This window comes from Amblyraja radiata, chromosome 7 (assembly GCF_010909765.2).
Source record: "Amblyraja radiata isolate CabotCenter1 chromosome 7, sAmbRad1.1.pri, whole genome shotgun sequence".
Lineage (NCBI taxonomy): Eukaryota > Metazoa > Chordata > Chondrichthyes > Rajiformes > Rajidae > Amblyraja > Amblyraja radiata.
The window spans coordinates 90,733,552-90,758,277 of record NC_045962.1 but is presented as its reverse complement, the minus strand read 5'-3'; the positions used below and the strand labels follow the sequence as shown (position 1 = coordinate 90,758,277).

General features: G+C 48.0%; 1 protein-coding gene across 1 annotated transcript; it reads right to left on the bottom strand.

Moving 5' to 3' along the window:
* Positions 1 to 1,235: 1,235 nt before the first annotated feature.
* Positions 1,236 to 24,726, bottom strand: marchf4 (membrane associated ring-CH-type finger 4). The gene is made up of 4 exons (XM_033024974.1): positions 23,786 to 24,726; positions 20,646 to 20,801; positions 8,538 to 8,730; positions 1,236 to 2,452 (listed from the first exon to the last, which is right to left on the bottom strand). The coding sequence occupies exons 1-4, from the start codon at positions 24,161 to 24,163 to the stop codon at positions 2,139 to 2,141; spliced, it is 1,041 nt and encodes a 346-aa protein (XP_032880865.1). The 5' UTR covers positions 24,164 to 24,726; the 3' UTR covers positions 1,236 to 2,138.

Below are 24,726 nucleotides of genomic sequence, written 5' to 3'. Positions count from 1 at the left end.
GGCCACCAATCAACAGGAACCCAAGGAGCAAATAGACAATAGGTGCAGGCGTAGGCCATTCGGCCCTTCCAGCTAGCACCGCCATTCAATAGACAATAGACAATAGGTGCAGGAGTAGGCCATTCGGCCCTTCGAGCCAGCACCACCATTCAATGTGAGCAAATATGTAGGGAAATTACAGAGAGTGTAAGAAGAATAGGGTAGTAGTGATTACAACTTGCCCACATTAACTGGGATCATTTTAGTATGATAGGTTTAGATGAGGTGGAATTTTTAAAGTCCATGATGAGATTCGTGACCAGTTTGTAAATGCTCTTGCGAGTAATTGGACCTCGCGAGACCGAGTCTCAGGGAATGAATGTAGTCATAGACTCATACAGTGTGGAAACATGTCCCTTGGCCAAACCTGCCCACACTGACTAACATGTCCCATCTACATTAGTCCCATTGCCTGGGTTTGGCCCATATATCCCTCTAAACCTGTCCTGTCCATAAGTAGATGGTGCCTGTGGGCAAACAGTTTTGGGATAGTGAATAACTCGATAAGTTTCAAAGTAGTTGTAGAAAGGGATAAGGTTAGTTAAATAATTAAGGAGACTGCATTGGGGAAATAAATAATTCATTATCATTAGACCAGACATGACAAGCCAGGAACAGCAACGCAGGTAGGGCTATGTCTGAAAAATAGGAATCATTTTAATGTGAAATAGAGTTCAGAGCCAACTTGCTCCCACAAGGATGAACGGTAAAGACTGCAAGATCAAAGAGCGTCGATACCAAGAGTTTGATAAAGACAAAGGAATGGTCGATCCAGAGCATTGAAAACAAGGGAGTCCTGCAGATGTAGAAAGGGCAGGGGAAATAAAAATACATTAGGGCAGAGAAGGGCCATGTCATGTTTCATCTGTATAAAATATTGGTCAGTCTGCACCTGGAATATTATCTAGATTTCTTGTCTCCTCACCACAGGAAGGCCAGCTGGATCTCGCAGTTGGTAGCAAAGTGAACTCACCTTCCCATTCCCATAGTGAAGTCTCTGTCCTGGCCCTTCATCACCAGAGTGAGACCACACGCAAACTGGAGGAACAGCACCTTATATCCTGCTGGGGTAGTTTACACCCCTGCGGTATGAACATTGAATCCTCCAATTTTAGATAACACTCTTTCCTGTATCCCCCCCCCCCCCCCCAACTCCCCCCTCCCACTACTCAGCCCCCTCCACCTGCATCCATCATTTGAGCTTTACATTTCCCCTCTCCGTGATGTGATCAGACACCCTTTCTCTCCTTTTCCTCCATGGTCTTGTGTCCACTAAGTTTGGTCGAGGAATCAGGATGATATCATGCTGGTGGCATGAGCAGTCTTCTGGAGTTGGTGACTTGTCAATACGTCTGCGCTCTGCTGGCTGATGTGGTCAACCCTTATGTGGAGAGAGGTAAAGCAAACATAGCCGACAAAACAAAGTCATGAGGGTGCCGGACATCTGTGGCAATGCTCCACAACTTGGGCAGTGACCAGAGAGAGACAGAATGAATGTTTCCCTTCAGTGAACCTTTCAGTAGAGTGAAGCTGCAATAAGTGCAGAGTGCCACACTTGGCTGCTTTCCCATTTGAGATTACTACTACAAATGCCCCTACATTATCTGTTCATTCTTCCAGGTGTTACATAGTGTTACAGTGAATCTCCCCCTGAATCCACTCAGTTTCAGGGCAGTGCAAGAACCCATCTGGTGAATCCGATGCCAAACTATCAGGATTTGTGAATTATTGGAATGTTCCTGTACCAGAAACATCAGCTCTGTTTCTCTCTGGATGTTGTGTGATATTATTCAAATGTTTTAATGGATACTGATATCATTTCAATATTACAGTATGTAGATCTCCCGGTGAATCACTGATGGAAAGTTTAAAAAACGATAGCGTTCAGAGAACTGCTTAACTGTGGTGGTCATTTTATGTCATTTCACAGGAGTTCGGATTGTTTGGTGAGAATAATTTCCCTCGGACTGGTTCATGACCAGTGTGTCCCAGTGCACAGGTAGCAGCCTTGTAGAGTTCTCCACTGTCCACATCACAGTCTTGGCCTGCTTTGTCCACTCTCCTGTAATAATTCCAAGTTGAACATGACTCATCATGCATCAGACTGTGGTCACCCTCATCACCAGTTCTCTGCCCGTACCTGTCTGCTGCCTCTGTTCATTTGGCCGTAGTTGGCTAAGAATGTGCAGGATGGTATAGGCGCAGTAATGATTGGACACAGATAACACTGGTCGGTTGCCTTGCCCACTGCTGTGTGTCCTGGAAGAGTGTGAGCCTGTGTTGCGATTCCGATTGTCCTTCTGATCATCAGTGTCCTTTGATTTCTCATAATTCAGAACTTTCCACTGCTGGTTCAGAGCTTGCCAGCGTTTAAATATACGATAAACCGATGGCCCTTCGTGAATGATCAGCCCTGAAAAAAGCAGCAGAAAAAACACTCAAGACCTGTGTGATTATTGAAGACAGCTCAATCCCAGCTCCTAAATATACTGGAGTCACGTCAGTGTGAAGCAGCATGGCACGCAGCCCATTCACCTCCAGCCAATATTAGCCCAGCTATGTAAGCTCAACTATTCCTGATGCTGGAAACTTGACATATCTTCAACCTGAGATGTCTTCTGCAAATGTGTGCAGAGTGCTTCCGGTATTTTCTGTGACAATCCTCGTCAGTATTAATAGTGGAAGCCAAGGTAGGAAGCCATTGCTACTGCTCTAGTCAGTGCAGATAGAACTGTTTGTCCATCTTTGGGCTTTGGTTCTAGCAGGGGTAGTAGTGGAGGGGCTAAAGGAAGATGCATAATTATCTAAATGCAAGTTGTGGCAGAGGTTGGCGGGAAGGGAGTGCATTTGCATCAACTCATTTTGTATTCTGACTATTTTGTGATTCTCTGGTTCAGGTGCAAACTCGTTCCAGCCAATGTCCCTCCCGGAGCCAAACAGCCAGTACAGTTGTATTCATTTTCAGTATCTGGATGTCTGCATTTCTTCTTCATATCTAACTACCATTGAGAAGGTGGTGGTATTTAAGAAGGAACTGCAGATGCTGGAAAATCGAAGGTAGACAAAAATGCTGGAGAAACCCAGCGGGTGCAGCAGCATCTATGGAGCGAAGGAGATAGGCAATGTTTCGGGCCGAAACCCTTCTTCAGACTGGGGGTTTCGACCCGAAACATCGCCTATTTCCTTCGCTCCACAGATGCTGCGGCACCCGCTGAGTTTCTCCAGGATTTTTGTGTATCTGAGAAGGTGGTAGTGGCTGGTCGGTGAAGGAGCTCCCACCCACCATGCTGTTTCCAGCTGCGCGTGACATGTGACTTGGAGCGGGCAATGTTTCTGTGCCGTTGTTGCCCATGTATACCTTGGTTGCAGGGTGTTGACAGTAAGAGTGAATAACCTTGGTGTATTTTGTCAATGAGGCCCGTTGTAACTGCTGGGGTGGAGGGAATGATGTTGAGGGTGGCTGATGGGTTGGAAACCATATGGCCGGCTCTGTGCCTCCCTCCTCGATGGGGTAGTGGGCCCACTGAGCAATTGCACATTTATCTGTTGCATTTTCAGACTTCTAGTTCTTGCTTTTAGATCATTTCTATTCAGCATTTTCATTCGAGCACGGCTAACACATCCATGATAATCCCTGTTACTGCTCTTCACCTGTCACTACCGTTCCTTGGCCACTCTTCTAGATGCCTGTGACAGCCTGCAACTCCATCACACACACCGTGCTCTCCAGACTTCAACCCCTCTCTGTATTAAATATCTCATTGAACCTGTCACCTCTAGTCACAGTGTGGAAGCTGTGTGGGCAAATTGGGTCCAACTTGCCCACACCGACCAACATGCCCCGTCTACACAATTCCCACCTGACTGTGTCTGCCTCATATCCCTCTAAACCTGTCCTATCCATGAACCTGTCCAAATGTCTCTAAAATGTTATAATCCCAGCCTCAACAACCTCCTCCGGCAGCTCATTCCATACACCCACCACCCTCTGTGCAAAAATGTAACCCCTCAGGCAACTTCTTTCATTCCCCCCCCTCACATTAAACTTATATCCTCTGGTCCTCGATTCCCCTACTCTGGGCAAGAGACTCTGTGCATCTACCCAATCTATTCCTCTCATGATTTTATACACCTCTATAAGATCACCCCTCATCTTCCTGCGCTCCATGGAATAGAGACCCAGCCTACTCAACCTCTCCCTGTAGCTCACACCCTCTAGTCCTGGCAACATCCTCGTAAATTTTCTTTGTACCATTTCCAGCTTGATGACATCTTCCCTATAACACGGTGCCCAGAACCGAACACAATTGTACAAACTGTAACCTGGCCTCCCCACTTCTGGACTTAATACTAGACTTGATGAAGGCCAATGTGCTGAAAGCCTTTTTGATCACCTTATCTACCTGTGACGCCACTTTCAAGGAACTACCTGCACTCCTAGATCCCTCTGGTACCATAGTCTTTGACACCTTGCCACAGGGAAAATACCTTATTATCCATCCAATCAATTTTGTATACATCACATTCATAGAAACACAGAAAAATAGGTGCAGGAGTAGGCCATTTGGCCCTTAGAGCCAGCACCACCATTCAACATGATCATGGCTGATCATCTAAAATCAGTATCCCGTTCCTGCTTTTTCCCCATTTCCTATAATTCCTTTAGCCCTAAGAGTTAAATCTAACTCACTCTTGAAAACATCCAGTGAATCGGCCTCCACCACAAATGGAATATTGGCCTTTATAACAAGAGGAGTCGAGTATAGGAGCAAAGAGGTCATTCTGCAGTTGTACAGGACCCTAGTGAGACCACACCTGGAGTATTGTGTGCAGTTTTGGTCTCCTAATTTGAGGAAGGACATTCTTGCTATTGAGGGAGTGCAGCGGAGGTTCACCAGGTTAATTCCCGGGATGGCGGGACTGTCATATGCTGAGAGAATGGAGCGGCTGGGCTTGTACACTCTGGAGTTTAGAAGGATGAGAGGTTATCTTATTGAAACATATAAGGTTATTAAGGGTTTGGACACGCTAGAGGCAGGAAACATGTTCCCGATGTTGGGGGAGTCCAGAACCAGGGGCCACAGTTTAAGAATAAGGGGTAAGCCATTTAGAACGGAGACGAGGAAACACTTTTTCTCACAGAGAGTCGTGAGTCTGTGGAATTCTCTGCCTCAGAGGGCGGTGGAGGCCGGTTCTCTGGATGCTTTCAAGAGAGAGCTAGATAGGGCTCTTAAAGATAGCGGAGTCAGGGGATATGGGGAGAAGGCAGGAACGGGGTACTGATTGGGGATGATCAGCTATGATCAAATTGAATGGCTCAAAGGGCCGAATGGCCTCCTCCTGTACCTATTGTCTATTGTTTATTGCCTTCTGTGGCAGAGAATTCCACAGATTCACAACTCTCTGGGTGAAGATGATTTTCCTCATCTCATTCATCTGCTTCAGGGAAAACAAGCCTGCCTAGTAACTTCCCTGGTGTTGGAAAAAACTGCAGATGCTGGTTTACATCGAAGGTAGGCACTAAATGCTGGAGTAACTCAGTGGGACAGGCAACCAGTGACTACTCTTACCTGAAACATTTCAACCAGCCCACACTCTCCTCTGTACCATCATATCATTCCTAGAGTGTGCCAGAACTGCCTGCAATATTCTAGCTTTGACCGAACCAAGGTTTGTAATGTTTCAGCAAGGTCTCTCTACTCTTAGCTCCAGTGTCCTGGCTCATGAAGTCAAGTATCCTGTAAGCCTCCTTCACCATTTTATCTACCTGCTTGATGAATGTGAACACTGAAGAACAGGTGTATTGTATCTAGTGTAAGCAGTGGCGGACTGGCCAGGGTGTCAGCTTGCCCGATGGCAAGTGGGCCCTTGTTAAATGATAGCATTGTAGTTGTGGGTGGGCTCCCTTTGTCTCCTAGCAACCAATATTTTTAGACCCAGTCCGCCACTGAGTGTAAGCAGTGGCACCCAGCTCATCGCTGGCCACAATATGGCGCAAAGTTCATTTGTAAATGCTGTAAATTGTAAATACAGACGGTGGCTCAGAGGTAGAGTTGCTGCCTGACAGCGCTTGCAGCACCACAGACCCGGGTTCCATCCCGACTACGGGTGCTGTCTGTACGGAGTTTGCACGTTCTCCCCGTGACCTGCGTGGGTTTTCTCCGAGTGCTCCGGTTTCCTCCCACACTCCAAAAGACGTGCGGGTTGTTGGTAATTGGCCTGGTATAAATGTAAACTGTCCCCAGTGTGTGTAGGATAGTGTTAGTGTGCGGGGATCGCTGGTCGGCACGGACTCGGTGGGCTGAAGGGCCTGTTTCCGCGCTGTGTCTCTAAACTAAAATCTAAAACTTAAACAGAAAATGCTGGAAATGCTCAGCAAGTCAAGCAGCATAGAATTGTGCTGCATCTAAACAGGCCATTCGGCCCAACATGTCCTTGCCATCCAGTGGGCACCCTTCTGCATTAACCCCATTACTTAACATTTGGTCCATGTATCTAGCTCAATTCCAGCTAGAATTAGCAGCAGATGCACTAACTGCCCATATTAGTCATGGTGCTAAAGTATTGACAATGGATAGGATTATTTCAAATGAATGTTTGTTCTTGCATAGCCAATGTTAGTGTGGTCCTGTTCTGATGAATGACAATGGTAATACTGTATTGCAGCAGAGGTAGCATCACAGATCATCTGACCCAAGCTGTGGGTCTAAAACAATGTATCATCCACTTTGGTGCTGGAGTCACCTCTATTCTCGCCAGTGTAGCATTAGAATCAATTTCATTTCTAGTGTACATTAATACTGGCACTAGTTCAATTCTCACCAGTATTACGTCACGTTTGGCCCAGTCACGTTTGGCCCAGAGTAGGGCAATTAAGAATCAGCAGACATAGGGTTAAGGTGAGGGGGTAAAGATTTAATAGGAACCTGAGAGATAGGTTTTTCACACAAAGTGTGGAGGGTGAATGGAACGAGCTGCCCGAGGAAGTAGTTGAGGCAGGGACTGTTGTAATGTTTAAAAAACATATCGACAGGTACATCGACATAGTTTGTTTCTTCGTGTGACCCTCTTCAGAGCCTTTCTTCGCAACCTGAAACGTCACCTATCCATGTTCTCCACAGATGCTGCCTGACCTGCTGAGTTACTCCAGCACTCTGTGAAACGTCACCTATCCATGTTCTCCACAGATGCTGCCTGACCCGCTGAGTTACTCCAGCACTCTGTGAAACGTCACCTATCCATGTTCTCCACAGATGCTGCCTGACCAGCTGAGTTACTCCAGCACTCTGTGAAACGTCACCTATCCATGTTCTCCACAGATGCTGCCTGACCCGCTGAGTTACTCCAGCACTCTGTGAAACGTCACCTATCCATGTTCTCCACAGATGCTGCCTGACCTGCTGAGTTACTCCAGCACTCTGTGTTCTTTTGTGTATCTGCAGTTGCTTGTTTCTACACCAGTTCATTCTGCATCTTAAGACTGTCTCCCCGCTATTATAGGACACAGAACAGTCCAGCGCAGGAACAGGCCCTTCGGCCCACAATGTCGTGCCGAACATGATGCCAAGGTAAATTAATCTCTTCTGCCGGCATGTGATCCGTATCCCTCCATTTCCCACATATCCATGTGCCTGTACAAAAGCCTCTTCAGCACACGGTAATGTGTTCCAGGCATCCACCACCCTCTGTTAAAAACATTGCCTCACACATCTCCTAGTCATAGAGTGATACAGTGTGGAAACAGGCCCTTCAGCCCAACTTGCCCACACTGGCCAACAATGTCCCAGCTACACTAGTCCCACTCGCCTGCGTTTGGTCCATATCCCTCCAAACCTGTCCTATCCATGTACCTGTCTAACTGTTTCTTAAACATTGGGATAGTCCCAGCCTCAACTACCTCCTCCGGCAGCTCGTTCCATACACCCACTACCCTCTGTGTGAAAAAGTTACCTCTCAGATTCCTATTTAATCTTTCCCCCTTCACCTTGAACCTATGTCCTCTGGTCCTCGATTCCCCTACTCTGGGCAAGAGACTCTGTGCATCTACCCGATCTATTCCTCTCATGATTTTATACACCTCTATAAGATCACCCCTCATCCTCCTGCGCTCCATGGAATAGAGACCCAGCCTACTCAACCTCTCCCTGTAGCTCACACCCTCTAGTCCTGGCAACATCCTCGTAAATCTTCTCTGAACCCTTTCCAGCTTGACAATATCTTTCCTATAACACGGTGCCCAGAACTGAACACAATATTCTAAATGTGGTCTCACCAACGTCTTATACAACTGCAACATGACCTCCCAACTTCTATACTCAATACTCTGACTGATGAAAGCCAAAAGCCCTCACCTTAGTTTTTGATGGCTGCATCCTTATTGTGACCCCCCCCCCCCCACACTTCTGGACCCCATCCAGAGGCACATTCATGCCTGCATTCACACTGTCAAAGACCACAGGTATTGAGTATGTATAAGAGATTGATTGATGAGGACCTACCAATGCAGACAATGTCCATGAATCCATACATTCCATAACAGATCTGGAAGAGAAGGTCCTGTCTCTGCCACTTTGCTGAAGGGCTGATTGTTGACCACACCAACCAAGAAATGCTTGCGATCAGGAACAAGGATCCAAGGATTGCAGCTGCAATCTGTACTCTCTCAATCACTGTCAGGGATATAGCCTGCCACTGAAGAAGGAGCAGAAAGAGATCAAAGTCTTTAATACAGGAGTAAATCAGGGCCTTTTTATTTTCACCATGTAATTGATAGTTTACTTATATAACAAACATTAATGTAAAAGCTGCACATTAGGGATTGGCAATGAATATTCGTATTGCAATCAATGTAACTTGACAATGGGTACACAAAATAGAAACTCAGCAAGGTTTTACAGAGGATAAAGAAGGCAGAGAAGCTTCTGGGGGAATTGCAGAGGGAACGGTTGCAGACAGAGTTGCCAGAGGCTGGGCAAATGGAGATTAATGTGGAAGAAAGAACTGCAGGTGCAGGTTTAAATCAAATGTAGACACAAAATGCAGCCTGAAGAAGGGTCTCGACCTGAAACGTCACCCATTCCTTCTCTCCACAGATGCTGCCTGACCCACCCGCTGAGTTACTCCAGCACTCTGTGAAACGTCACCTTTCCATGTTCTCCACAGATGCTGCCTGACCCACTGAGTTACTCCAGCACTATGTGAAACGTCACCTATCCATGTTCTCCACAGATGCTGCCTGACCCGCTGAGTTACTCCAGCACTCTGTGAAACGTCACCTATCCATGTTCTCCACAGATGCTGCCTGACCCACTGAGTTACTCCAGCACTCTGTGAAACGTCACCTATCCATGTTCTCCACAGATGCTGCCTGACCCGCTGAGTTATGGTGCAGCAGCATCTATGGAGCTAAGGAAATAGGCAACGTTTCGGGCCGAAACCTTCTGGAAATAGGCAACGTTTCGGGCCGAAACCCGGAAGAGTTTCGGCCCGAAACGTTGCCTATTTCCTTAGCTCCATAGATGCTGCTGCACCCGCTGAGTTACTCCAGCACTCTGTGAAACGTCACCTATCCATGTTCTCCACAGATGCTGCCTGACCCGCTGAGTTACTCCAGCACTCTGTGAAACGTCACCTATCCATGTTCTCCACAGATGCTGCCTGACCCGCTGAGTTACTCCAGCAGTTGTGGACATACTGTAGGTAACAATTAGAACAGTGGTAGACAAAAATGCTGGAGAAACTCAGCGGGTGAGGCAGCATCTATGGAGCGAAGGAATAGGTGACGTTTCGGGTTGAGACCCTTCTTCAGACCCACCCTCACATCAGTATGAAGAAGGGTCTCGACCCGAAACATCGCCTATTTTCTTTGCTCCATAGATGCTGCCTCACCTGCTGAGTTTCTCCAGCATTTTTGTCTATTTTCGATTTTCCAGCATCTGCAGTTCCTTCTTAAACATTTAGAACAGTGGATTGTTTGAAGGGCGTTGGCGTAAGAACGTAAGAAACAAAACTGGGAGGAGGTCTCTGGTCCCAGAACTACTGTGTAATCCTGTCAGATCGTAGCTACTTCCCAACCTCAGCCCCACCTCCCGGCTATTCCCATTGTTTTCCCATTTCCCTGTTGGCCAAAACTTGTTTTCAGCCTTGGTGCTTTATCAATAAGCAGCATCGGCATCCTTCTCCGACAGTGAAATACGAAGATTTATCACCCTATGTCACAGAAACCTCTTACCTCAATCCTAACTCACCAACCCTTATCAGGTCTGACCCGAAACCTCACCCATTCCTTCTCTTCAGAGATGCTGCCTGTCCCACTGAGTTACTCCAGCATTTTGAGTCCACCAACGCTTACTAGGAACTGATCCAATTTCCAGACCTTCCGTTTGAATCATAGGGTTATTGAATCAGAGTCACACAGCATGGAAAATGGCCCTTCGGCCCAACTTGCCCATGCTGACCAACATGCCTCATCTCAAGGAAACAGCTACTCACCATAACTCCTCTAGCTACTCTCTGCCTCAGTAAGATCATCTCTCAACCTTCCAAACTCCCGCAAATACAGATCAATATTATTCAGTCTCTCCTCATCCCAAAGATGCACACAGATCAGGATGAGAATCTCATACTGTAGTACTGACAGCAAACCTGAGCAGACCGCTCCAATTGACTTCTGAAGTTCAGTTTCAGCTTCTATATTTTATTCTCTAATCCTCCTTCAATTATGAGATCAGTTTAATTTGTCACCATGCTCAGTGCAAACATTTCGGCTACGGGTGGGTGGCACAGTGGCGTCAAGGTAGAGCTACTGCCTTACAGTGCCGGAGACCCGGGTTCGATCCTGACTACGGGTGCTGTCTGTACGGAGTTTGTACGTTCTCCCCGTCACCTGCGCGGGTTTTCTCCGAGATCTTCGGTTTCCTCCCACACTCCAAAGACGTGCTGGTTTGAGAGTTAATTGACTTCGGTGTAAATGTAAATTGTCCCCAGTGTGTGTAGGATAGTGTTAGTGTGCGGGGATCGCTGGTCGGCACGGGCTCGGTGGGCCGAAGGGCCTGTTTCCGCGCTGTATCTCTAAACTAAACCAAACTACATTATGGACAAAAGGACCCGTTTCTGTGCTGTTCTGTGTTCTATGTTGCTCAACCTCTCTCCAATGCATCCATCGTACAATAGGACCAGAATTGAGCAGAATATTCCAGTGAAAGTCGGGAGATTCAATGATCTGCAGGTGGTGCATCAGATGGGACTCGAGTAACTTGGTGGATCCGGCAACATCCCTGGACAACATAGTTAGGTGACGTTTCTGGTCCAGACCCTTCTTTAAACTTAGTAAGTTAATGAAATCAACACGTTGTGCACGAGTGCTGGAGACAGACCCCCCCGATGTAGTCATTGATGTCGTGGAGACAGAGTTCGGGGTTAGTGCCAGTGGACACCTGGAACAGGCAGGGCTCGTCAGCCTGGGAAGGAAGGCAGTCTATCTCTGATTTAAAACCTCCACTGCCTTGTGGCCGTATCCAGTCATGGAAAAGGCTCCAGGAGTAAACCTCAAGAAAATCCGGAGTCGGAGCCCCTATGGCAGTTGGTCGTTGTCTACAACCTCGCTCTGGCAGCTCCCGCGACGGCGCTGGTGCCAAACTGTAACGGCCCTGCTGTTTGATCAGTGACGTGGAGAGGGGGGACGTGGAGAGGGGGACGTGGAGAGGGGGACGTGGAGAGGGGGGACGTGGAGAGGGGGGACGTGGAGAGGGGGGACGTGGAGAGGGGGATGTGGAGAGGGGGGACGTGGAGAGGGGGGAACGTGCTGCATGGGCAACAGCCTGACTGTCCTCCATATGACATCGATCGCCCAGACTCGCATCCGACTAGGATGCATCACCCATGGTCAGTCATGACCGAGGGGGGCCCACTTCACCTGGAACAAGGACTGGTCAATGGAACCAAGTAAGGCATAGCTGGGGCCCATGCAAGTGCCCCTGGATGCACCTTTAACTTGAAGAAAGGGAGAGGAGTCAAAAGTGAAGTTGTTATAGACAATAGGTGCAGGAGTAGGCCATTCGGCCCTTCGAGCCAGCATCGCCATTCAATGTGATCATGGCTGATCATCCACAATCAGTACCCCATTCCTGCCTTCTCCCCATATCCCTTGATTCTGCTAGCCCTAAGAGCTCTATCTAACTCTCTTCTGAATGCATCCAGTGAATCCGCCTCCACCACTCTCTGAGGCAGAGAATTCCACAAATTCACCACTCTCTGGGTGAAAAAGTTTTTCCTCATCTCAGTTCTAAATGGCTTACCCCTTATTCTTAAACTATGACCCCTGGTTCTGGACTCCCCCAACATCGGGAACATGTTCTCTGCATCTAGCCTGTCCAATCCCTTAACAAACTTATATGTTTCAATGAGATATCCTCTCATCCTTCTAAACTCCAGCGTATACAAGCCCATCCGCTCCATTCTCTCAGAATATGACAGTCCCACCATCCTGGGAATTAACCTTGTAAACCTACGCTGCACTCCCTCAATAGCAAGAATGTCCTTCCTCAAATTAGGGGACCGATCCTGTTACTGCTATCCAAATGTGCCGCTAATACCTGGGACTCATCTTGTTTAGTAGCCTCACATTCGGCATCTTATCAAAGGCCTCGTATCCTTCCTTCCTCAAATTAGGGGACCAAAACTGCACACAGTATTCCAGGTGTGGTCTCACTAGGGCCCTGTACAACTGCAGAAGGACCTCTTTGCTCCTGTACTCCTCCTCTTGTTATGAAGGCCATTGGCTTTCTTCACTGCCTGCTGTACCTGCATGCTTACTTTCTGGTGGGGGTTGGAGATGTAAAGGGACTTAATGCCCATGGTAAAGATGAGGCGATGGGGGCCTAGGAATTGAAACCTGTTGAAGAGTTAAAAGGTGTGAGGTGTTTCAGATGTAGATGGGAAGGGACTGGACACGAAGGCCATACAGAATCTAGGGATGCTGTCTGACCTACTTTGTTACTCCAGCATTTTGTGTATTTTTTCTAGCGAAGGTCTTGTTGTTTTAAGGTCTCCTCTGATCTTATATGATGCATTACCATTAGATAAAGCCCAGGATTGTGCATGCCTCATTAACCACATATTTAACCTGCTCTGCCATGTTTGATGACTTGTGTATCCACACTCTCAGCTATCTCTGCTCCTGCACCTCTTTCAGAAATGTGTTTGTCATAGAACTGTACAGGAACAGGCCCTTTGGCCCACAATATCCATGCCAAACATGATGCCAGGTTAAACCAATATCCTTTGGCTGCATGCAATCCATATCCCTCCATTCCCTACGTATCTATGTGCCCATCTAAAACCCTTGTGAATGTTGCTATCATGTCCACCTCCACCACCACCCCAGGTGTTCCAGTCTACAACCACTCCCCATATAAAAACTTTCCCCGTGCATCTCTACATTAAAGCCCGGTAGTCTTTGACGTTTCCTCCCTGGGAAGAAGTTTCTGCTGACAAATTATTTATGCCTCTCATAATTACATATCAGGTCCCCCTCCCCCTCACCAACAAAGTTCCAGGGAAAACGGTTCAAGTTTGTGCAACCTCTCCCTGGAACTAATCCCCACTGAGTTACTCCCTGGAGCTATTACCCACTGAGTTACTCCATGGAGCTATTACCCACTGAGTTACTCCATGGAGCTATTACCCAGAGTTACTCCCTGGAGCTATTACCCAGAGTTACTCCCTGGAGCTAATACCCACTGTGTTACTCCCGGGTACTAATAGCCACTGAGTTACTCCAGCATGTTTGGTCTTTTAGCAGGTTGGCTAATATCTCCGAAGCCTCCACATCCTGTAAAGGGGTGACCAGAACTACACGTAATACTCCAAATACAGTCTCAGCAAAGTCCGATAAAGCTGCATCATAACATCCTGACTCTTATACTCAATGTCCCAACCAATGAAGGACAACATATCTACACCTTCTTCACCACTCTGTTTACTTGTGTTGCCACTTTCAGTGAACTTTGGACCTGGACCCCAAGATCTCTGCACATCAATGATGATAAGGATCTTGCCATTCATTGTATCTTTGTCCCTTACAATCGAGCTCCCAAAGTGAAACACCTCATCATATTGGCTGATGAATTAAATTGGAATCACTGCCATACACTAGGGCTCCTTGGCCTGTGTCTGATCCACAGTAACACAGTCTTACACCACTTGGTCCAAAGCATCCAACACATGAGCCTCCACCACCTGCTCAGCCTCTTTTTTTAAACAGAGATTTTCAAATCCGACAGTAATCACTAAATCTGGACAGTGGGACTTCGGGACTGCGGAGAAAGATGATCAGAGATTTTACTGAATCCATGATGAACTGTCTTCTCCTCCTTCCTAATTTGAGGAAGGACATTCTTGCTATTGAGGGAGTGCAGCGTAGGTTCACCAGGTTAATTCCCGGGATGGCGGGACTGTCATATGCTGAGAGAATGGAGCGGCTGGGCTTGTATACTCTGGAGTTTAGAAGGATGAGAGGGCATCTTATTGAAACATATAAGATTGTTAAGGGATTGGACACGCTAGAGGCAGGAAACATGTTCCCGATGTTGGGGGAGTCCAGAACCAGGGGCCACACAGTTTAAGAATAAGGGGTAAGCCATTTGGAACGGAGACGAGGAAACACTTTTTCTCACAGAGAGTGGTGAGTCTGTGGAATTCTCTGCCTCAGAGGGCGGTGGAGGCCGGTTCTCTGGATAATTTCAAGAGAGAGCTAGATAGGGCTCTTAAAGATAGCGGAGTCAGGGGATATGGTGAGAAGGCAGGAACGGGGTACTGATTGTGGATGATCAGCCATGATCACATTGAATGGTGGTGCTGGCTCGAAGGGCCGAATGGCCTACTCCTGCACCTATTGTCTATTGTCTCTATCCATTCCTTATGTTCTTCTTTGTGTCATCTGTTTTTCTTTTTATGAAATGTTTTGTGCATTTAGTTGCAACATTTTTTTACCATTTGTATTAATTTGCTGATACAATTTGACTATTAAACTTGACTTGTCTTTACTCAACGTCTACTTGTCATCTTTCTAGCCCGGTTCGGCCACCACCTGCTCTCTTAGTGTCAACCTACACCCTACAGTAGTTGTCCAGTTTGTCAGGACAATAGTCCAAGCCTGGATTATATTTCCCAATGAAATAGCTGCGTGTTTCCCTAAGACAGGGGTTCAAGGTGTTGCCCTCATTTGTTGCCCTCAGTGCAATTTAACTTTCATCTGATCATAACTTTTCCAGTGGCCAATGGTCAGGGTTATCCTCTTGGCTGAATCTCATTATTATTCTCATCATTATTCTCTTGGTGGCATCTCATTGCTCAGAGATTGACAGCCGTGATCACAATGAATGGTGGTGCTGGCTCGAAGGGCCGAATGGCCTACTCCTGCACCTATTTTCTATGTTTCTATGTTTCTATAACAGCAACAAAGGAAGAGACACAAAGCTGGAGTAACTCAGCGTCAAGGCTGGCTTAACACATGGGCACGTTGGGCAGTTGCCCGGGGCCTAGCGAGCATAGGGGCCCCATGTATGTAGTGACTTGCTGGCAATAAATAAATCCTGGATTACAAGCACGGATTCAACAACTGAATGAGTTCACCATCTATGTCCCCTGTGCTAGACACAGCCTGAACTTGGTGGGTGTAAATGTGTTGTCTACAGATTGTAAGATTCTTTAACTTGGCTCAGTGCCTGCATTCCTTTTTTTCTGCTTCTACACATTGATGGAATGTTCCGGCATCATCTTTAGGTTGACCATGTTGTGGTCAAGCATCTGTCTGACACGAGATGGCCGTCACATTTTGATGCTGTTCATGTTGAAGAAGGAACTGCAGATGCTGGAAAATAGAAGGTAGACAAAAATGCTGGAGAAACTCAGTGGGTGAGGCAGCATCTATGGAGCGAAGGAAATAGGCGACGTTTCGGGTCGAGACCCTTCATCAGACAAAGAAGTCTGACCCGAAACGTCACCCATTCCTTCGCTCCATAGATGCTGCCTCACCCGCTGAGTTTCTGCAGCATTGTTGTCTACCTTTGATGCTGTTCATGCTCTGTATGGGGGTTTGGAGAAAACTAAACATGCACTGGATTCTGTATCAGCTGACACTGAACAGGAAGTGAACACAAGGCGAGAGGCAGAAGGGTTGAGCGGGAAAATGGAGAACCTGGAGACGATCTTTCTCACAATTCTCTGGAACAACATTCTGGAAAGAGTGGACAGAACAGGTAAGGTTCTGCAGTCACAGGATGTTGTTGCAATGAATCTTCTCGAGTCTCGGAAAACCTGTCTTCAGGAAATTAGACACAAATTTAGTGAATAGGAATTGAAAGCCAGTAGGTGTCCAGATTCAGATTATAGCGATGTGAAAAAACAGGAACGAAAGTGAAGGCAGGATCACATTGAATGGTGGTGCTGACTCGAAGGGCCGAATGGCCTACTCCTGCACCTATTGTCTATTGTCTATTGTGTCTTACTAGATATGAGTTGGATCTTATAGAAACTTACAGGATCTTATAGAAACTTACAAAATTCTTAAGGGGTTGGACAGGCTAGATGCAGGAAGATTATTCCCGATGTTGGGGAAGTCCAGAACAAGGGGTCACAGTTTAAGGATAAGGGGGAAATCTTTTAGGACCGAGATGAGGAAAACGTTTTTCACACAGAGAGTGGTGAATCTGTGGAATTCTCTGCCACAGGAGGTAGTTGAGGCCAGTTCATTGGCTATATTTAAGAGGGAGTTAGATGTGGCCCTTGTGGCTAAAGGGATCAGGGGGTATGGAGAGAAGGCAGGTACAGGATACTGAGTTGGATGATCAGCCATGATCATATTGAATGGCGGTGCAGGCTCGAAGGGCCGAATGGCCTCTACTCCTGCACCTATTTTCTATGTTTCTATGTTTCTATGGCGGATCAGAAGTAGAGGATCAAAATAATTTCATACAACTTGTGTTTCCCAATGTTGGGATTGGACTCAGAGTGTTCATTGTATGATGGTGACCAGCTGTGCTGGGGAACGTTCATTTTCAAGACTGAAACATTAATAAATCATCTTGGCAGCCCAATGGGGCAGCAGCGTTTGAACTGGCTTTAATTTTATCGACCATTTACATTTTTATTCCTGTGAGTGGTTGTGTAGGTCGGGGCCCCAGTGCTCTGCTTTGCCCGGGGGCACATAATGCTGTTAAGACAGCCCTGCTCAGCGGGACAGTCAGCATCTCTGGAGAGAAGGACTGGGTGGCGTTTTTGGTTGAGACCCTTCTTCAGGCTGACAGCAATAACACTGATAAAGGAAATAGGAGATGATGTTGATGAGAACCCAGCTGTGGGGAAGTGGAGAACAAACGAAGACAAACACAGGACATTAGAGAAGAGAAAGGGGAATTCAAAATATCGTGTAGATCTCTGAAGAGGAAAATAATTGTCAGAGGAGAGAAGGTGCCAATCAAAGATCACGAGCAAATGTTCTCATGAAGCAGGGTTGAGGTACTAATTGAGTTCCAGCGACAGGTTGGGCCGGCTGGGACTTTATTCAGAACAGGAGGATATAGGGTGATCTTATAGAAGTGTATTAAATCATGAGGGTACTTGATAGGGTGAATGCACAGAGTCCTTCACCCAGGAGAGAGGAATGAGGAACTAGAGAACAGCAGGGAAACAGGTCCTTTGGCCCAGCTTGTCCATGCCAATCAAGATGCCCCACCTACACTAATCCCACTTACACTAGTCCTATTCAATATTGCCCCACTCACTTTAAACCTAGGTTCCCTAGTTCCTAGGTACACAAAATTGCTGGGGAAACTCAGCGGGTGCAGCAGCATCTATGGAGCGAAGGAAATAGGCGACTTTTCGGGCCGAAACCCTTCTTCAGCCCAACCCTGGGTAAAAGATTCTGTATTCACCTTATGTGCTACCCTTGTGATTTTATACATACACCTCTATAAGATATCCTTGCATCTCCCTGCATTGCAAGGAAGGAAGTCCCAGCCCGCCCAACCTCTCCCTGTAGCTCAGGCCCTAGACTCCTGGCAATGTCTTGGTAAATCTTCTCTGCATCTTTCCATATTAATAACATCTTTCCTATAGCAGGATGAGCAAAACTGAACACAATGCTCCAAATGTGACCTCACCAGCGTCTGTACAACTGTAAAATAGAATCATAACCTTTATACCTCTGACTGATGAAGGGCATTGTACAAAAAGCCTCCTTTGTCACCCCATCTACCTGTGATACCATGTTGTAGGATCTATGCACCTGCTCTAGTTCCACAACATACTCCTGGGCCTTCAATTTACTGTGAAGCCATTCCTGAAAGACAAATACGCCTAAGATTTTGGATGGGGTTAAACATGAATAAAGAACGTGCCCCAGAAACTGTACTTCACAAAGTTAAATCTCCAATAATACATTTGAAATGATTGAGGGAAGTAGAGGTAGAAACTGCAATGGCCCGGGCCCAAACCCTTCATGGATCCACAGACTCACAACTCTCTGTGAGAAAAAGTGTTTCCTCGTCTCCGTTCTAAATGGCTTACTCCTTATTCTTAAACTGTGGCCCCTGGTTCTGGACTCCCCCAACATCGGGAACATGTTTCCTGCCTCTAGCGTGTCCAAACCCTTAATAATCTTATATGTTTCAATGAGATACCCTCTCATCCTTCTAAACTCCAGAGTGTACAAGCCCAGCCGCTCCATTCTCTCAGCATATGACAGTCCCGCCATCCCGGGAATTAACCTTGTAAACCTACGCAACACTCCCTCAATAGCAAGAATGTCCTTCCTCAAATTAGGGGACCAAAACTGCACACAATACTCCAGGTGTGGTCTCACTATGGCTCTGTACAACTGCAGAAGGACCTCTTTGCTCCTATATTCAATTCTTCTTGTTATATACACAGGTTCACGGTGTGGGGGGAGAAATTTGAAGGAGTCATAGAACTGTAGAGATACAGGTCTGAGGGGTAGGTTTTCAGAGAAGATGGTGTATATGTGGAGCCAGCTGCTACAGAAGGTGGTGAAAGATGCAGATACAATTACAGCACGATATGCATTTGGAAAAGTACTAACACAGAAAGAGTGGAGACGAATACAGGTCTAATGCGTTCGGGATCAGCATCAATGGACATCATAGTCGGCATGAACGAGGTGGGCTGAAGGGCCTGTTTCTGTGACATACACTACTATGAATCTAATTGATAGATGGATCAGTGTCAAATTGAGAACAAATTCCTTCAGTGAGGTTGTGGTGGTTGGTCCACAGCTCATTGCCGGAAAGTTTTGCAGAGACACAAATGCTCACCTGACACTTGCAGAGTCAGGAGGTGCAGGGCTGCAGACAGAGTTTGATGCCTTCATGGACATCGTAGACTCATGTCAACTCTCATGGAGCAATGCCAACAGATCTTCTCTCCCCTCCTCACATCCTTGTCCCTCACAACCTCTGCCCTGACCTTTTCACACAGAGGGTGGTGGGTGTATGGAACGAGCTGCCAGAGGAGGTAGTTGAGGCTGGGACTATCCCATCGTTTAAGAAACTGTTGGACGGGTACATGGATAGGACAGGTTTGGAGGGATATGGACCAAGTGCAGGCAAGTGGGACTAGTGTAGATGGGACATTGTTGGCCGGTGTGGGCGAGTTGGGCCGAAGGGCCTGTTTCCACACTGTATCATTCTATGACTCTAAGAGAAAGAAGATTGAACCTTATTGCCTTCCATCACAGTGAGGAACGTGGAATACATTGTGGTGGATGTTTACGTTAACTTTGATGTGGGTGTGTGTCTTGTTGCTGTTCACTCTGTATGGCTGTACAGTAACTCACGTTTCACTGTACCTTAACTGGTGCATGTGACAATAAACTGACCCTGAAGCCTTGGCCTTCCTTCTGATGCTTCTTCTCGTTGACTCCACTGAGGGGCCAGGACTCTGATCCCACTGCATGACATTGGAATGTGGGAAGAGCGCACGAGGTGACAGAGGGAATCAGGAAAGGTCACACAGGCACGGCTGGAGGCCAGGACCAGGGCCACTACAGCACTCAGTGCAGCTTCAGCATGGTCGTGCCACCTAGTAATGGACCCTGCTCCTGGACTGGGCTCTCTCTCATGGGCAACCGTCCCAATAGACAATAGACAATAGGTGCAGGAGTAGGCCATTCGGCCCTTCCAGCCAGCACCGCCATTCAATGTGATCATGGCTGATCATCCCCAATCAGTACCCCGTTCCTGCCTTCTCCCCATATCTCCTGACTCCGCTATTTTTAAGAGCCTTATCTAGCTCTCTCTTGAAAGCATCCAGAGAACCGGCCCCCACCGCCCTCTGAGGCAGAGAATTCCACAGACTCACCACTCTCTGTGAGAAAAAGTGTTTCCTCGTCTCCGTTCTAAATGGCCGACCCCTTATTCTTAAACTGTGTGGCCCCTGGTTCTGGACTCCCCCAACATCGGGAACATGTTTCCTGCCTCCAGCGTGTCCAAGCCCTTAACAATCTTATATGTTTCAATGAGATACCCTCTCATCCTTCTGGCAGGAGGAAAGGAGGCAAAGTAAAACCAAGGTAGACGGATGTTTGGTACCTGGAGAGGGTTCTTGGCACTGATAGCGATGACGTGGTATTTGTAGTAACACAACTCACAGCTCCACGATCCTCGCTCACCAATCCATCTGATCAGACACGGTTGGTGCGTGCAGCGAACGGAGCCAGCACAGCGACATGGACTCAGCAGATCCCCCTGGAGAACAAAGACACAGTGCAGGTGTAGGTGTAGGTGTAAGTGTAAGTGTAGGTGTAGGTGTAGGTGTAGGTGTAGGCGTAGGTGTAGGTGTAGGTGTAAGTGTAGGTGTAGGTGTAGGTGTAGGCGTAGGTGTAGGTGTAGGTGTAAGTGTAGGTGTAGGTGTAGGTGTAGGTGTAGGTGTAGGTGTAGGTGTAGGTGTAAGTGTAGGTGTAGGTGTAGGTGTAGGTGTAAGTGTAAGTGTAGGTGTAGGTGTAAGTGTAGGTGTAGGTGTAGGTGTAAGTGTAAGTGTAGGTGTAGGTGTAGGTGTAGGTGTAGGTGTAGGTGTAGGTGTAGGTGTAGGTGTAAGTGTAGGTGTAGGTGTAAGTGTAAGTGTAAGTGTAGGTGTAGGTGTAAGTGTAAGTGTAGGTGTAGGTGTAAGTGTAGGTGTAGGTGTAGGTGTAAGTGTAAGTGTAGGTGTAGGTGTAGGTGTAGGTGTAGGTGTAGGTGTAGGTGTAGGTGTAGGCGTAGGCGTAAGTGTAAGTGTAGGTGTAGGTGTAAGTGTAGGTGTAAGTGTAAGTGTAAGTGTAAGTGTAGGTGTAGGTGTAAGTGTAGGTGTAAGTGTAAGTGTAAGTGTAGGTGTAGGTGTAAGTGTAGGTGTAGGTGTAGGTGTAGGTGTAGGTGTAGGCGTAGGCGTAGGTGTAAGTGTAAGTGTAAGTGTAAGTGTAGGTGTAGGTGTAAGTGTAGGTGTAAGTGTAAGTGTAGGTGTAGGTGTAGGTGTAGGTGTAGGTGTAGGTGTAGGTGTAGGTGTAGGTGTAGGTGTAGGTGTAGGTGTAGGCGTAGGCGTAGGTGTAGGTGTAGGTGTAGGTGTAGGTGTAGGTGTAAGTGTAGGTGTAGGTGTAGGTGTAAGTGTAGGTGTAGGTGTAGGTGTAGGTGTAGGCGTAGGCGTAGGTGTAGGTGTAAGTGTAGGTGTAGGTGTAGGTGTAGGTGTAAGTGTAAGTGTAGGTGTAGGTGTAGGTGTAGGTGTAGGTGTAGGTGTAAGTGTAGGTGTAAGTGTAGGTGTAGGTGTAAGTGTAAGTGTATGTGTAGGTGTAGGTGTAGGTGTAGGTGTAGGTGTAGGTGTAGGTGTAGGTGTAGGTGTAAGTGTAAGTGTAGGTGTAGGTGTAAGTGTAGGTGTAGGTGTAGGTGTAGGCGTAGGTGTAGGTGTAGGTGTAGGTGTAGGCGTAGGCGTAGGCGCAGGCTTAGGCGTAGGCGTAGACGTAGGCTTAGGCTTAGGCTTAGGCTTAGATTTAGGCGTATGCGTAGGCGTAGGCGTAGGCGTAGGCGTAGGCGTAGGCGTAGGCGTAGGCGTAGGCGTAGGCGTAGGCGCAGGTGCAGATGCAGGTGCAGTTGCAGGTGCAGGTGCAGGCACAAGCGCAGGCGTAGGCGTATGCGTATGCGTAGGCGTAGGCGTAGGCGTAGGCGTAGGTGTAGGTGTAGGCGTAGGCGTAGGCGTAGGCGTAGGCGTAGGTGTAGGTGTAGGGCCACAACATGGGTACGTAACACCACACACCTCACACACCTCACTCACTCACTCACTCACCGCTTCCACACAGGAACATTCTGTTTACTTGCCAACAACCTGGTTATTCAACACTACAAACATCAACTCCACTTGGAACTCTCGACTCTCTTGATTGCACTACTTTTGCATATTGTGTTTTTAAACTTATTGGACTTTTTTTTGTTTGTTTGTGATGTTAAGGATTTAAGAGAGAGTTAAGAAGGATTTAAGAGAGAGTTAGATAGAGCTCTAGGGGCTAGTGGAGTCAAGGGATATGGGGAGAAGGCAGGCACGGGTTATTGATTGGGGACGATCAGCCATGATCACAATGAATGGCGGTGCTGGCTCGAAGGGCCGAATGGCCTCCTCCTGCACCTATTTTCTATGTTTCTATGTTATCTATAGAAAACTATGTTTACAAAAAATGTTGTGCTGGTGCAAGTAAGAGTTTCATTGTTGTATCTGGGACACATGGACAATAAAACACTTGAATATGTTTACAAAAATGTCGTGCTGATGCAAGTAAGAATTTCATTATTCTGTGGGTTAAATCAGGTAAAGCCGTATCTTAAGGGTAATCCAGAGATACGTTGGGAAAGCGAGAACATAGTGGTGGATTGGATGATCAGCCACGAAGGGTCAAATGTCTGCCCTCATGTGAACGCCTGTGAACCTCTTTGTTAGAGATGGTTTTGTTTTGGGGTCAGTGCGAATATTGTCAACATTTGTTTGTGCTGTTTGTGAACCTGAACTATCTCTCACCATCAATACTTGGTAAAATAATCTTCATCTATCCAACACTGCCCTGTGATCCCATCAGTTACTGGAAGTAGTGACAGGCCTTCATGAACAAAGATCTGACTATGTTCAAACGTGTTCACGTGGAAATAATTCAATGACATCAACCTATTGTCATTTCCAGTCTTGTTCCCAAGTCATCCCTCCCACGGGTATAAAGTTGTCCTTCTGTGGAGAAGCTTCATGGACATGGGCTGACAACCTGCGTGGAAGCTGCGTGGACATGGGCTGACAACCTGCGTGGAAGCTGCGTGGACATGGGCTGACAACCTGCGTGGAAGCTGCGTGGACATGGGCTGACAACCTGCGTGGAAGCTGCGTGGACATGGGCTGACAACCTGCGTGGAAGTTGCGTGGACATGGGCTGACAACCTGCGTGGAAGCTGCGTGGACATGGGCTGACAACCTGCGTGGAAGTTGCGTGGACATGGGCTGACAACCTGCGTGGAAGCTGCGTGGACATGGGCTGATAAGCTGCGTGGAAGCTGTGTGGACATGGGCTGAGAATCTGCGTGGAAGCTGCGTGAACATGGGCTGACAACCTGCGTGGAAGCTGCGTGGACATGGACTGAGAATCTGCGTGGAAGCTGCGTGGACATGGGCTGAGAAGCTGCGTGGAAGCTGCGTGGACTGAGGTCCAAGAGCAGGGCAAGTGACCACTCACCTGCTCCGGGCCCTGGAAGCAGATTCGGCATTGGGGGGACGTGCAGCCACTGGCGATGCTGCTACTGAGGGACACTCGGTCTTCGCCTTTCCTGCCATAATAGTCCTCGTCCGAAGGACTGGCCGGAGCCGCGGGCTGGTCGTAGCCGCTGGCCTCTCGCCCCTGACCGTTGTCCACGGCCACCACCGCGCGGTCCGGCCGCCACTTGGTCCATTTGACAGTCGCCGACCGTGTGTTGGTGGACGGCACATTGGTGGTCCGTGAAACCTGGTCGTAATTCATGGCAGACGGCGGGGGGGCGGGTCGCCGGAGAGGCAGAAGCTTCAAGTCATTGAACAACATGTGGCAGCGGCACTTCATCCGGACCTGGCGCAACATCTGTGTGGTCTGACCCAACAATGAGCGGCTGCTGAAGGCCAGGCCCGGCCACGGGACAATCGGATCGAACCCAACCCGCTCCAACCCGGGATTCCGGCTCAGCCCCACACTGGAATCGGCGGTCCGATCCTGACCCGGGTTAGTCCGATGCTGACCCGGGCGAGTCCGATCCTGACCCGGGCGAGTCCGATCCTGACCCGGGCCGGTCCGATCCTGACCCGGACGAGTCCGATCCTGACCCGGGCCGGTCCGATCCAGATCAATCCTGACCCGGGGGTGGGGGTGGCGGGTCAGATCCAGAACAGTCCTGAACCCGGGCGGATTCGAGCTGCAATAATCCTGACCCGGGTGGATCTAATCCGGATTTAATCCTGGCCCGGGCGGGTCCGAGCTGGCGTGCCCCGGCACTGGGTGACGATGGTCCGGGGAGCGAAACTGCCGGATCGCTGGACGTGTTTTCGCCGATGTTTGCGCTCACGGGTCCATTTTCATCTCCGAGCCACAAAGAGCGGCTCCGGCATCGGGCAGATCCCGCATCTTCCCCGGGTGGGTGCGATCCCTGG

Excerpts from the sequence above, each read along its gene's own strand:
- marchf4 (XM_033024974.1), bottom strand. The coding sequence starts at position 24,163 with ATGTTGCGCCAGGTCCGGATGAAGTGCCGCTGCCACATGTTGTTCAAT. Across the intron at positions 20,802-23,785 it reads GCTTCCAGGGCCCGGAGCAG|GGGGATCTGCTGAGTCCATG; the intron begins GTGAGTGGTCAC and ends TTTGTTCTCCAG. Across the intron at positions 8,731-20,645 it reads GTGCCAAGAACCCTCTCCAG|TGGCAGGCTATATCCCTGAC; the intron begins GTACCAAACATC and ends CTCCTTCTTCAG.